This window comes from Chlorocebus sabaeus, chromosome 24, assembly GCF_047675955.1.
Source record: "Chlorocebus sabaeus isolate Y175 chromosome 24, mChlSab1.0.hap1, whole genome shotgun sequence".
Classification (NCBI taxonomy): Eukaryota; Metazoa; Chordata; class Mammalia; order Primates; family Cercopithecidae; genus Chlorocebus; species Chlorocebus sabaeus.
The window spans coordinates 13,877,682-13,893,395 of NC_132927.1; the positions used below are offsets into that span (position 1 = coordinate 13,877,682).

At 34.9% G+C, this 15,714-nt stretch overlaps 1 protein-coding gene and 1 pseudogene across 8 annotated transcripts in view; one reads left to right on the forward strand and one right to left on the reverse strand.

The window, feature by feature from the left end:
• MIPOL1 (mirror-image polydactyly 1) overlaps positions 1 to 15,714 on the forward strand; it is a 365,168-nt gene that overhangs the window by 226,818 nt on the left and 122,636 nt on the right. For all 8 annotated transcript variants that reach the window (XM_007986530.3, XM_007986529.3, XM_037983910.2 and 5 more), the window contains one exon: positions 1,845 to 1,939. In XM_007986530.3, the coding sequence (XP_007984721.3) occupies positions 1,845 to 1,939 (95 nt within the window). The remainder of the gene's footprint in view (positions 1 to 1,844; positions 1,940 to 15,714) is intronic.
• On the reverse strand, positions 13,399 to 13,490 carry LOC119619224 (U6 spliceosomal RNA; annotated as a pseudogene).

Below are 15,714 nucleotides of genomic sequence, written 5' to 3' on the forward strand. Positions count from 1 at the left end.
GAATTAAGAAATTGAGTGAACTGTTATAAAACAACACCAAGTCTTCATAGTCAACTAAATGTCGGAGGAGAAAGTGAAATTTTCAATAATACCTTAAGCATGGGAATTTAAACTTATCACAGTCCCATTTTCTTTATGAAAAATTCTAGGCAAAAACTACATTTTAGTGTTTTCCTACAATAATTTTTGTTTTGTTCGTTGGTTTTGGTTTTGGTTTCTGTGCACAGGTACCAAGTAAAAGACTTCAAAACAATCATTTTATTTCAGCATTTGTATATATGTAGCACTGGCACATATTTATTTAGTAAAATCTCTATTACCTCTTCAGTATTTTATATTCCTTAAATGCACGTTTGAAGTCTGAAGTTTTTAAAGTTGAATGTGGTATGTGTGATTCTTTTTGACCTGCCATTAGTCACAGTGGGTATCTGTGTCTTCCAAGTTACCATTTTAATCACATTTTATGGTATACTGAAAATTGGAAAAGCTTTCATTCTTTGACATTAAGAATCAGCCATCTATTTTTACTTTAGATGCTTTTCCCTAATTTTTTAGAATGTTTTATCTCCAATTATGGACTATGGCATGTTAAAGCAAGCTTTCAAACATCTTAAATTTAGCTATAAGGTAACACTTGGATAGAATTTACCAGTTCAGAGAACAAATTAATCTTAATGCTAAAACTTATATGCAAAGGTCCGAACTGCTGCATGTTTTTAAAATTATCTATTATTAAAATAGAAAAGTGGCACTCTGTAAAGTTCACTTTTATTATGTTGATTAATTTTCCTATAATCAGGATTTTACAATTTTTCATATGACTTCTTACACAATAAAACAATTCCAGTGAAATTATGTGAATTCAGCAAAATTCTGAACCTGTGGCTCCAAACTTCTATTACTTTTTAATTGTTGGTGGTTTTCCTACTTTGTGAGGTTTGTGACAACAATTTGCTCTGTGTTACCTTTCAAACACCACTTAAAGCAAAGTGAAAGATAACCATTTTATGAAAATTTAGCTTTGAATAAACAATACTAAAATCTGACTTACCAGTGCCAGATTTTCAGTTATGTTGAAAACTGTTTTTGGTGTTGTTTGAAATCCAATGGGAATGATGGTGGGAGGGTGGCAAATTCTTTTAAAATTACTATGTTGAACCTCATTGAAAAAAACTGATTACCCATTCTTTAAAACTGAAATATTATAGCAGGATGGAACAATAATGCCCCTTTAATAAAGTATCACTAGCATTTAGGGTTGCTGCCATTCTCCCCTTTCAGAATTTGTTTTTTTCCCACAGAGAAGGAATTGAAAAGGTTAAGTCATAACTGTAAGAATCAGTTTGTAGCCTGCTATATTTTTTTCACATTCAGTATGAAAGATGGCTTGACAACATATTTAGAATTTTCTGAGTTTTACTGTTAATAAAGTTAAAAGAAAATCTAGTATGATCAGGCAGTGGAGCCACATTAAATTTGTATGTGAAACACACATTGTACTTATCTCTACTATAGATATTGCTCTGAAACCCATGTTCCACTTTCTGAATTCTCTGTATAAAGTTAAACATTGCAGAAGGGCATATATCTGATGATACAGATAAATAAGGTTGAAGTTTAGTAATGAGCAAGGTTGCTAAATTTAATATGTTCAAGTTTTTAGTATTTGTATTATTAATGCCTTTAGACTGTTTTCTGGTAACTTATGAGACTCTACTGAAAACATTCATAAGTTTGTTTTTTTTTAAACTGTCAGTAATTTAAGACTACTGTTCTTACTGTAGTACTCTATTTTATCACACTAAAATGAATACTGAATTTCTTAAAATATTAATTACTTGCAGGCAAAGTTGTTATCTATGCAACAAGCCAGAGAAACTGCAGTTCAACAGTACAAAAAACTGGAAGAGGAAATCCAGACCCTTCGAGTTTACTACAGGTAAAATTCTTTTTAGCATGGGGTTAAGTAAATATTGTTAGTTTGGGAAATGTTTCTACCTGATTTTACAATAGTGAATAAGGAAATACCTCAATGAAATTAAATATTATGCACTTAAAGCATTTTTATAACTAAAAAAAGATTCAGGCTTACAATATTTCTTATTCTACCTCTTCTCTTTCCTATATTTGGTCAAGTTTAAATTTCCACTCTCGTCATAACTATGAAATTTACATAATCCATTACCAGTTGTCTGAATGAAGCCTGGATAGCTGTTGAGCTATTTGTCCATCTAAATACCACCTCTAAAACAATTGTAAATGTAAAATATATATATATATTTTTTATACATATAAATGTAATATATATTTAAATATATATTTTTAAAACAGCACATGCATAGCAATAATAATCTTTCATGTATTTTAATATGACAGAGTTATTAATTTATGTTACAGGAGTATTCACAACTACTCCTGTAACATTAATAAGGTAGGTATTTTTTAATGAAAATGAATAGAAATGTCAGAATGCATCTCTTATAGTAATGGTAAACTTTTGTTTCAGGTTTGTATGTGAGAAACAGAGAAAAGATTGTGTATTGGGTTATGTGTAAAACATATAATCTTACAGTGGATCATGGTAGAAAACATTGAAAAAACACACCGATGTACAATGCTATGTATATTCTTTCATTACTAAGTTTAAAAAAATCCTCAAGTCTGAAATGTAGAAATTCACTAAGGGGGCTATTAAATTTTTGAAAGATTTTTGTTTTAATTTGGACCTTTTCTGAGAATAAAGTTAAAATGCATAAAATACAATTAAATAAAAATGTTTAATTGAAATACAGTTAAGAAAATATTGTGTCATGATATATCATGATATACATGCATCATTATTAATGGATGAAATAACTAGATCTAGCAGTAAGTCCATTAACAACTTTAATTTCAAGCCAGTGATGACTGTAAGTGGTATTTTTGGATAACTGCAAATGCTGAAATGTGACATGAAAATAGCAGTGATTTCTATGGGTGCAAACTCTCAAGAACCACTGATAGTACTACTGCAATTTCTTGCTCATGTTCATAATTGTAGGAAATACTGTAGTTCCATGAGAGTTGGTGAAAATAAAGGTGTAATTCTTTCCCATCCCCAGGTTAAGCCCTCCTGCTTTGGAGCAATGTTAGTAACATCTGTAGTAGTTGGCTATTGTTATGAGTTGAATTATGCCTCCCAAAAGGGTTATGCTGATGTCCTAACCCCTGCTGTCTCAGAATGTGATTTTATTTTGAAATAGGGTTTGTACAGAGGTAATCAAGTTAAAATAAAGTCAGTAGGGTGGGCTCTCATCCACTACTACTGGTGTCCCTATAAAAAGGGGAAATTTTGGACACAGAGACAGACATGCACAGAGGGAAGACAATCTGAAGACACATGGGGAGAAGACTGCCATGTATCTACAAGCCAGGCAATTGCTGGCAAACACCAATTGCTGGCAAACACCAAACACTAGAAGAGGCAAGGAAGGACTCTCCTTTACAGTTGTCAGAAAGAACATAGCCCAGCTGACACCTGATTCCAGACTTCTGTAGTTTCCAGAACTATGTGACATTAAATATCTGTTGTTTTAACAGTACCACCCAGTTTGTGGTACTTTGTTATGGCTGTCCTTGGAAACGAATGCAGTTATCATACATCAAGTATGTTTGGTTGGTCACTGACTGTTGGGAATCATTTGCTTTTGCAATTAGAATTAGTATCTATAAGTGGGCATACAGGTAAGCAAAACCCTGGTGGTGAATGAATACGTACTACCAACCTACTTTATTTTGGACTATAAAATGAATATTACACTCTTTCGCCTGTCTTTTACACCAATGACTCTCAACTGTAGCTGCTATTAGAATAATCTGATGGTCTCTAAAAATTCTGACGCTTAGCCCACTGCATGCTGATTACATCAGTGTCTTTTTAAAGCTCTCTAGAAAATTCCTATGTGCAGCCAAGTTTGAGAGCTGATGTTCTACATGCATATTTCAGTTAGCTCCATTAAATTAGGGTCTCTTATTGGTAAAGTAATAAAGAGGCAGATATTAAACCAGTTATTAACACATGAATACCATATGATTTGTGCCCTGACCATGGACATTGCAATGTGGTAAGTAGTAGATTCACCCTATTGATGGAGAGGGTTTTTATGGAACATTCTCCAGTAGCATTTATGGGACAGGACAGTGGGTGCTCTGTTGATGAAGTGACAGTGTCAGAGAATTCCGAGAGGTATATGATAATGTTGCATGAACCGACATTACTTCCTAACAAGCAAACCTTGATGCCAGTTCCTGAAGCTTCTTCTCTGCCAAATTGTGAAAGATGACTGAATCATTTTTGAAAATCATAAGGCTAAAATTCTTGTTTTTCAAATACTCTTTAAAATCTACATGAGTCTAGTAGGATTATATGATCTCTTCTAAATAGAAGTTGGTAATTTTTGGTTCAAAGATATGCTTCACAACTACTTTTCTCACTGCTACTTAAAAAATATTTCTGGTGATGTAATAAAGCCACTGGGATTTGCAATTAGACAGCCATGCCATGTGTGGTCATGTATAAATGAACCTCACCAAACTCCTTTCCTTTCTTTAAAATGAGAGTAATAGTACCTACTTATAGGGTTGTTTTAAGTGTGTTCAGCTCTGAGCACAGTGTTTGGTTTATTGTTATTGATCAACCAGTGTTAAGATATATTTCTTTTTAAAACAAAAGATCAGTGAGGTAGGAGTAGGACCAAAAAATATATCACTGAAACTAGAGAAGATTTCCCAAAGGAAAAAAGAGTCAAATGTTACTAAGTGGTTAACTCTGATAAGGACCAAAGGTATCCTTTACATTGGAAATTCAGTGGCCATTAGTGACTTCCACAGAGTAGTTTAGTCAATAGAGTATTAGATATAGACATCAGTTTTCTGTGAATTGAAGAGTAATTAGGAGGTAAAGAAGCATAGCAATTTGGACAATAGAGCAGTCCTTGAAGAAACTTGAGTAAGAAAGGTGGTTGTGATAATTGAGAAGAGAGGAAACATAGGTTAAGGATTTTTGTTTTTGAAAAATAGCAAATACTTGAGTATATTTATGGCTAATTTGAAGAAGCCAAAAGAAAGAATTCTTATAGAGCAGGATTCCAGAGGAAGGAGGAAGAGTTGGAATTTAGAGTATCTGCAGAAAAGTTCACCTGGAAAAGAAGCTGGCCAAATTGTGATCAGAGACAGGAGTAAAGGAGTTAAGAATAGCTGTATTACTAAATTTGAGGCCACAATTAGTATTAGCCACACCCCTCACCCCCTGCATAAAGTAGGGGTCAGTGTTGGCTTCTGAACATGAGAGGTTGGGCAGATCACCTGAGGTCAGGAATTCGAGACCACCCTGGCCAACATGGCGAAACCCTGTCTCTACTAAAAATACAAAAAATTATCCAGGCGTAGGGGCGGATGCCTGTAATCCCAGCCACTCAGGAGGCTGAGGTAGGAGAATCGCTTGAACCTGGGAGGTGGAGGTTGCAGTGAGTCAAGATTGCACCATTGCACTCCAGCCTGGGCAACAAGAGTGAAACTCTGTCTCAAAATACACACACACACACACACACACACACACCCACACACACACACACACACAAATATATATATAATTCAAGAGCTGAAGAGACAGGAGATTGAAATCAGAAAGCAGAATGTTACTATTTAAGTGAAATGCTTAAATGAAGTGAAGCACTTAGTTCTGAGCATGATGCAAAAACAGATAAATCCTACCTATTGAATGAAGAGTGACATATCACTAGATATATCATAAGAGACCTGCACAGTGTGTGATGCATGGAAGAATGTTTGGTATCCACTCAAAAATGTAAGGGAAGTTGCATCTTCCAGGGAGATTCCATGTTTCCCCTAAAACAAAAAGATACAGAGAACTTTCCTGCTTCGCTGATGGGAATGTAAATTGATGCAGTCACTGTAGCAGACAATTTAGTGGTTCCTCAAAGGTCAAACATAGAATTACCATATGATCTAGCAAGCCCACTCCTAGGTATATACTCAAAACAATTGAAAGTAAGGACAAGCAGTTACTGTACACCAGTGTTTATGAAAGCATTGTTCATATTAACCAAAAGGTAGAAACCACCCAAGTGTCCCTCTGCAGATGAATAAACAAAATATGGTATATACAGAGAATGGAATATTATCCAACTATTCATTATTCAAAAAAAAATGAAATTCTGATACATGCTGCAACATGGACAAACCTAAAGACATTATGCTAAGTGAAATAAATCAGATAAGAAAGACAAAGATTGTATGATTCCACTTATATGAGGTACTTAAAATAGGCAAATTCACAGAGACAGAAAATAAAATAGAAGTTACCCGGAGTTGAAGAAAGGGAATAGGGAGTTATAAGAGTGGGGAATTATATGATGTACACAGAGTGGGATGATGAAAAGTTGTGGAAGTGAATAATGGTGATAATTGTACAATATTGTCAGTGTACTTACTGCCAGTAAGTTGTACAGATAAAATGGTTAAAATAGTAAATTTTATGTTGTCATTTTACTACACATTTTTTAAAGGTACAGAGCACACTCTGTGAGGATATACAGAAATTTATTTTAAATGGGATCAGTAAAAGATTCCTGTGATGTACAACTCTAGGAAGGGGGAGGAATTACCAAAAAACCAAGCTTAAGTTTCCTGCAAGCTGAAAGTCTATTTTAATTTGATTTAAATTAAAATAAACAGTATTTCTTCCACACCTAGTAAATGATGCTTACTTATCTGTATGTCAAACACAACTAATTCATAGAGATACTAGGTTTCTCTACTAATTTTCTTATGTTATAGAAGAAATGTAAAGGTTCCTTTTTATGTGAAGGAACCTAAAACTAACTCCGTAATTTTCAGATAGATTAAATAGATAGATAGAACTCATAGATAACGGATTATGTTTGGCAAGCAATACTTTCAACTATCCAAATCAGTTTACATTTACATATACATTTATACATGTATACTGTCAGAAAGTTATTTACCAATATTTAAGAAAAAATAAGGGTAGGAAAATACATGATTAGAACAGGTAGCTAGAGCCAGGAGTGAGTCAGAATACAGCCGGCATGTATACTGTGAAGCAGCAAAAGAGAAAGCTTCAACTCTGACTCTCAACTCTCCAACAGCCAAAACAATGGAGGATGTATGATCAGCTCTTCGTTTTAGGGGCAGATTAAAATATGATGATGGCTTTCCTTCTACCTTTCCTTTGATTTTACTAATTAGTGGCTGGACATGGTGGCTCACGCCTGTAATCCCAGCACTTTGGGAGGATGGCGGATCGCTTGAGTCCAGGAGTTCAAAACCAGCCTGGGCAACATGACCAAACCCCGTCTCCACAAAAAATACAAAAATTAGCAAGGCATGACATGTTCCTGTAATCCCAGCTACTCGGGAGGCTGAGGTGGGAGGATCACTGAGGTGGGAGGATCACTTGATCACAAGAGGCAGAGGTTGCCGTGGGTGGAGATCACACCAGTGTACTCCAGTCTGGGAAACAGAGTGAGACTCTGTCTCCCCAGTTTTCTTCTTCTTTACTAATTAGTGATACTGGCTTTTTTTTTTTTTTTTTTCTTTCTCTGAGATTAGTGTAAGAGCTACTGCTGGTAAAAACATTCCATTCCCTTGTATGGAAATAAGGAAAATGGAAATATGGAAATACAGGTTTATGAGTTTCTTTATTCTGTTTGTTTCCTTTGAGTTTTAGAATATTTTGAGTGCTAAGAAAATGAAGCCTTGGCCTTTTGTTTCTTTCAGCAGTTAGGAGGAGTGGCCAGTGAGATGGGAGGGTAGAGATAATAAAGTTACCACTGTAGCTGATAGCTCTTTTGCATTAAAACAGAAAAGATAGCAGGAGAGGAATAACAATATCAAGATTTAAAATAAATTCCATATATTATAAAAGTGCTATTATTAAATATTTGTACCTCCTGATTGCTATAGCAAATGCTAAATTCATTTGCAACACCTTCGTTAATCAAATCTAGACAGTTCCATCAAGAAAGAATCTTAAACTTTTAGGGATTAGATTTGTATTTAGTAATGATTTTTTTCCTGTTATAAACCTGTAGTGCTACATTCCTACGTTCAGGAGACATAATAATAACAAATTCTTTTCTAATTGAGGGAATGCCTGTTTCAATGTTTGCTGATTTTATAGTGCTTCCTTATATTGCCTTTCACTTAAAGAAAGTGTAAATTAAAGTGTTTAGACAAGAATTAGACTTTGTTGTTTGGTGGCAGTAGTATAGGATTTATTATACATATTATAATTAACAACAGTCAATGTGCTTTACATTTTTGTTATACTTTGTGTGATTCCATGTGTGAATTTGTATGCCATTCAGAATATGGTAAATTTGACATTTTAGAACATAAATGTTGAAGAGAATGCTTCACTTTTTAAGGTAGTTTGTTTCCTATGATTGAACTAGTATTTTTTGACAATAATTATATGAAATACTTATGTGTTTAACATAGTGAAAAGTGGGATAAACATTAACCCTACTTACTGGGTTTGTAGTATACATTTAAAAGTCATAGAAACCATAAAGATAGAGGCCAGATGAAATATACTCAGAAAGAAAGTAAAATTCTTTATTTTTTTTCTGTACTACTTTAGTAAATTTTATTCAGTATGGGTCCTGTTCTCTTTATATACTTTTTTTGGTCTGTGTATATACTATCCTTAACAATCAGAAATACTGCTGATTGTCACTAGAATCCGTGAGGTTTTTTTTTTTTTTTTTTTTTTTTATGCTAGTGATAGTTTTTTACTGAACCATATGCTTTCTTGGTTGGAACTACGAGTTGATAAGAAAAGTCACTGGTGATTATAGCATGCAAACTATAGCCATGAAGCTGAAAATACATGAAGTATTTTTCTCAATGCAAATCCCTCATCAAGAGTGGGGTTGAACACTTGATCCTGACCTCATTAGTTGTATATTCTAATCAATTGGCCTACCCAGTGACATAAAATTTTTGTCACACCTCTGTTTTCTCTAATAATTAACTATTTATGGAGCTACATTATGGTACCATACTGCAACAGCTGTGATTAAAAAGAACACAAGAAGACTTGAATTACACTTCCATCTTTGGCATTAATCAGATTTTTTTTTTTTTTTGATTACTGTAGACAAGTTTCAACTTTGCTAGATTTCAGTTTCTTTAATTTTGATGTGAGAAGCTTTTTCTACTTCTCACATTTTATGAAATTTGTTACCCCTTTATATGAAGTAGATTAAATTTTTATTTAGTAACATTTAGAGTCAAACAGTCTTTTTATGCCATTAAGTTATATCTATTTTCAGGGCCTTTAAATTTAAAAATTTACAGCTGGCTTCACTATTCAAGTCACTATGTGTATATTTATTGGTGACTCTGGAATGTAAAACAAAAATAAAATTAAAACAGTTTTAAAAAAAAACTTAAAGTATACATTTTCTACATGTCCAGGGATTTGGACTATATTTATTAAGCATTCGTCTCTTCTTCCTCTCAACTTACAGAATATGGCATTTACTAAGTGACTTAACTTCTGAATGTCGGTTGCCTCACCTGTAAACATCAATAATAACTGACCTGCTTAATACGAAAACCAGTGAGATGATATATCTGAATGTTTTTGAAAACTATAAAGCACTGTGCCAAGGAAATATATTACTAAGTGTAATTTATAAAATCACTTACAAATTTTTGCTGTCTTGAGATATAAGACAATTAAATTAGTAAAGAGGTTATTGCTACTGAAGTAAATTTAAATCTTCTCTAACTTTCTATCCAGAAGGACGTTTTTTGGCATTATCAGTTTTCATGATTTTCTGCGTCTTATTCAACACAGTAAGTTATAAGAATAAAACTAAATTTCAACATGTATAGCTCTCAACTGCTAGTTGTTATTCTACAAAGTGACTCAACCTCCTTTTAAGAGCATTTAACAAAATATTTTGTCACTCAGTGGTTGTGCCTAGCAAAGGACCCAGAGTTTGTATTAGAATGGGCTTGCTAATTATAAGTCCTGGAATTTGATGTTTCTAAACATTATTTCTATTAGCTTGAGAAAAATATAATTTTATATTTTGTTACATTTTAAAAGTGCAGTGTTTCCCTTGGTCTTGGCACTCAGAATCACTATTATTATAGGTCCACAGGTGGCAGTTGCCTCCTACATAGGTAATCTTTGATTCATCGCTTTCTTAAATTTAATTTCTAACCAACTTTTGCCAGATTTTTCCTTGCAATCATTGTCACTTTTGCCTTTTCCAACTTAGACTACACCTGAATAATTTCATGACCAAGCTTTTTTTGCTACTTTGTTTACTTGTCTTCTCCATCCTTACTTCTCTTAAGATTCCTGAAACTTTATTTTCACCCTCTCATTCAGTCATCAATAGTATTTAACAATACCACATTATATATATAATAAAATCCAAACTCTTTAATGTAACATTCATGAACTTCCTCGATATTGCTGCCATCTCTGTTTTGTTTTGTTTTTGAGACAATCTCGCTCTGTTGCCCAGGCTGGAGTGCAGTGGCGTGATCTCGGTTCACTGCAACCTCTGCCTCTCAGGTTCACGCCATTCTCCTGCCTCAACCTCCCAAGTAGCTGGGACTACAGGCGCCCGCCACCATGCCTGGCTAATTTTTTTTTTTTTTTTTGTATTTTATTAGAAACGGGGTTTCACCGTGTTAGCCAGGATGGTCTCGATCTCCTGGCCTCGTGGTCTGCCCACCTCGGCCTCCCAAAGTGCTGGGATTACAGGCGTAAGCCACCGCACCTGGCCCTGTTTCTAATTTAATATTTCACCAATCATCTTTTTGCTTCTCAGTTTCATTCATATTTGTGTCACTGGCATATTGCTTCACACATAGTAAGTGCTCAACAAGTATTTGTTACACTGAATTGACTATTATGTGCACTTCCAAAATAGATTGTTCAATATTTCATGGACACACCCAACAATTTCCCACTTCAGTGCTTTCTCATATGTCATCTTTTCCTCCTGGACTACTCCATCTCTGCCTATCCCATTTTTATTGAGGCTTCGCATCATAATTTAAATAACAGCTATTCTATTAATCCTTTTCTAATCTTGTCCATTAGAAGTGATCTCACTATGTAAAATTCCTATTATAGTTATTCACAGTGGCTCTCTAGCAATACATACCTCATGCTTTCTTGTCCAATAGTTCTATGAATGTGTGTCTTAATTCCCCTACTAGTGCTTCTGTTCTTTATGTATAGCAAGACTTCAGTAAATATATATCAACAAATGAATAAACAATCAAATTTAACACGAGATTGAAAGTTTCTTCAGATGTAAAGTGTCTCCTGCACAGTTTTTTTTGTGTGCAATGCATATAAGAAGAAACCATTGATAAATGTGTGAATGAATGAATGATTTGAGATGACATGAACCTAGTCTAGCATGTAGGTTAGTTATTTACACGGATGTGGGTCAAAATGGGGTCTCCATATAATAAAGCAAATATATCACCTACCAAAAAAAAATTCTTTTTTTTTAGACCTACAGTGCTCATATTTGAAAACTATCATTGGAAACATTTGTTTGGATTTTACCTTTCTTAAAATTTAGAATTAAAAAAAAACTTAGGAAATAATATCATTATCCAGTGTTCATTGCAGCATTATTCTTAGAATGAAAAAATAAATTAAAATATTTTCCGTGGATGCTTTGTTTGGTCTGCATATCATTGGAAAAAATATATTAAATTCATTGCCAAGATGAGATCTAGGAGATCTGGCAATGTGGGACCCTTAGGATTATAGTATGACATGTTTATTATTCAGGGTCTTCAGAGAAAGAGAATCAATAGACTGTATATAAATAGGGCAAAAGATTTGTTTTAAGAAGTTGGCTCAAACAATTGTGGGGCCTGGCAAGTCTGAAAAATCTCAGGGCAAGCCATCAGGCTGCAAAACCAGTGAAGGGTTGATGTTGTACTTTTTAAAATTTGTTATTTTTGAGTCAGGGTCTCGCTCTGTTTCCTAGGCTGGAGTGCAGTGGCACAATCATAGCTCACTGCAGCCTCAAACTCCCATGCTCAAGTGATCCTCCTGCCTCAGCCTCCCGAGTAGCTAGGACTACAGGCACTTGCCACCATGCCTAGTTTTTTTATTTTTATTTTTTAAAATTATACTTTAAGTTCTGGGATACATGTGCAGAACATGCAGGTTTGTTACACAGGTGTACATATGCCATGGTGGTTTGCTGCACCCATCAACCCATTGTCTACATTAGGTATTTCTCCTAATGCTATCCCTCCCCCTGCCCCCCAGTCTCCAACAGGCCCCGGTGTGTGATGGTCCCCTCCCTGTGTCCATGTGTTCTCACTGTTCAACTCCCACTTATGAGTGAGAACATGTGGTGTTTGGTTTTCTATTCCGGCGTTAGTTTGCTGAGAATGATGGTTTCTAGCTTCATCCATGTCCCTGCAAAGGGCATGAACTCATTCTTTTTTGTTTGTTTTTTCGAGACCAAGTCTCGATCTGTTGTCCAGGCTGGAGTGCAGGTTCAAGTGATTCTCATGCCTCAGCCTCCCGAGTAGCTGAGATTGCAGGTGCCCGCTACCATGCCTGGGTAATTTTTGTATTTTTAGTAGAAACAGCGTTTCGCCATGTTGGCCAGGCTGGTCTCAAACTCCTTATCTCAGGTGATCCACCCGCCTCAGCCTCCCAAAGTGCTGGGATTACAGGCATGAGCCACCGCACCTGACCCTGAACTCAGTCTTCTTTATAGCTGCATTGTATTCCATGGTGTATATGTGCTACATTTTCTTTATCCAGTCTATTATTGATGGGCATTTGGGTTCGTTCCAAGTCTTTGCTATTGTGACTAGTGCCACAATAAACATACGTGTGCATATGTCTTTATAGTAGCATGATTTGTAATCCTTTGGGTACATACCCAGTAATGGGATCGCTGGGCCAAATGGTATTTCTGGTTCTAGATCCTAGAGGAATCTCCACACTGTTTTCCAAAATGATTGAACTAATTTACACTCCCACCAACAGTGTAAAAGCGTTCCTATTTCTCCACATCCTCTCCAGCATCTGTTGTTTCCTGTCTTTTTAATGATCGCCATTCTAACTGGTGTGAGATGGTATCTGACTGTGGGATTTGCATTTCTCTAATGACCAGTGATGATGAGCTTCTTTTCATATATTTGTTTGGCCACATAAGTGTCTTCTTTTGAGAAGTGTCTGTTCATATCCTCTGCCCATTTTTTGATGAGGTTTTTTTTTCTTGTAAATTTGTTTAAGTTCCTTGTCGGTTCTGGATATTAGCCCTTTGTTAGATGGATAGATTGCAAAAGTTTTCTCCCAAAAATATGGAATGCCTGTCATCCTTACACAGGGGCCATGCTAGTCTTCTCTGTATCGTTCTAATTTTAGTATATGTGCCAGAGGTGAGCACTAATTAAAAAAAAAAAAAAATAGAGACAAGGTCTCACTATGTTGCCCAGGCTAGTCTTGAACTCCTGAGCTCAAGCAGTCCTCTCACCTCAACTTCCCAGTGTTGGGATTACACGTGTGAGTCACTGCACTTAGCAGATGTTGTGGCCTTGAGTCTCAAGATGCAGAATTTCTTCCTCCTTAGGGGACCTCAATCTTCCACTGATAGGATAAGGTCTACTCATAATTATAGAGGCAGTCTATTGTACTCAAAGTCTACTAATTAAACATGTTAATCACAGCAAAACAAAAACAAAAACAAAAAAACACAAAATCCCTTCACAGCAGCATCTAGATTGCTGTTTGACCAAATATCTCATTACCATGGCCTAGCCAAGTTGACACATAAAATTAACCATCACTCATGCATTTCAACAATTGACTAGGGCTAAGTAAAAATTACCCTCTCTAAAAGGGGCATGCACTTGCCACCACTTTCTATTCCACCTACTTTGTGAATTTAAAGTCATCTTCCTCGACCTTGTAGGTATTTACTTTTATGACCCCAGATGTGTGTTGTGATATTACTTATAAAATGGATGTTTGTACACATATACATATACTCTAGCCCCTGGCTACCTCTCTAACCTTATTTTTTAACATGTTTCTACTCTTGGTTCACTCTAGCCACACGAGGTCCCTTAATAACTCAAATATTCTAGGTGTGCTCCCATCCCAGCGCCCTGCCATGTGTTTTCTCTGCCTGGAGTGTTCTACCCCCAGAATGTCACATGAGTCTGTTCCTTTACTTTGTTCAACTTTCTGCTTCAATATCACAAGATCACACTATCTAAAATAGTGTACCCTGTTACTACATCACTCTATTTGTTACCCTCCTTTATTATTATTTTTTCATAATAGACATGCTTACACAACACTGTACTGTGTTTATGGATTGTCCTTTAGGATTTTGGTTTTTTCTTCCTACTGAATCTTATACCTGAATCACTGCTTCCCACGTCTTTGATGCTCAATAAGTGTTTGAATGAATGAGTATGTGTTAATATACGTATGTGCTTAACCATTGTGATACATTAGAAACTTAACAGCAGGTTGCCTGGGAAGTGAGACTGAGTCTAACAGTCAGATTTCTTACATCCATGGTAAGTGAGAGAGGACTTTAACTTTCCTTTCATACCCTAATAAAGTGTTTGAATTTTAAAATTTTTTATGTACATGTATTACTTTTGTATATTATATCAATGAGTTTGTAAGTTTTGAAAAGACTCATGCGTGGTAACCTGCACAAATTAAGCTTAGTGCTTAGAATTGATGATGAAAAACTGATCCATGTTTTGGTATATCTATTTATGACAATGTGATTAATTTTTTAAATAGATTTTATTAGTGTTGTGCTTTACAAAAGGCAGGATTTATAAGGGAATTAAATTCCAGAGTAGACTTTATTCACCTGTGTTATGTAAAATATACATATAAATGATAACTTCACTTACATTTTATGTTTGCCAAATATTTTTAACTGTTTTTGAAGGTATTTTACATGGCAGTATTTCAAGCACTTTTTAAAAGTAAAATAAGATGTTAAAAAAACACTACCAACTTTAAAAGAACTATTAACCTAACATTCTTCTTCAACTTGATGTAGAAACAGGGTTCTGTGACTGGTTAGAGATGAAGAGGATGCCTTTTTAAAATAATTCAATACTATGAACATTAGCTGTAGTCAGAAATGATAATGAGAGGAGAGAATTCCCTCATATTTCAATAAATTTCACTCAGTTTAATTAGGTTTATTTAGTATATTTTAATTATAGATGTTTTCTTTTTCTCTACATGACACATATGCATTAATAAATGAATTAAAGTTTTTTACTGAATCTAAACTAGTTAAAAATTTTGGCAAATGAAAATAATAGCTAATAATTGAAGACCTTTGTTCAGGAACATTCTGATTCATTAATTGCAAAAACAATAAATGTTAAACATACAGTACAAGATCTAATAAACTGAGATCTTTAAGCTAGTTTTGATTTCTATAAACTTTCTAATGCCACTGCTGTCATAAAAAGCTTAGTAAATATTGACTAAGGATGATGATGACGATCCAGCAGTATTTTTAAGACTGGGTGGCACTGGCAGTACAGTCAGATATCCGGGACTTAACATTGTTATTTTGCCATGAGGCCCTTCCACCTGGCCCTCTCCCAAAAGGATAAATGTTTACC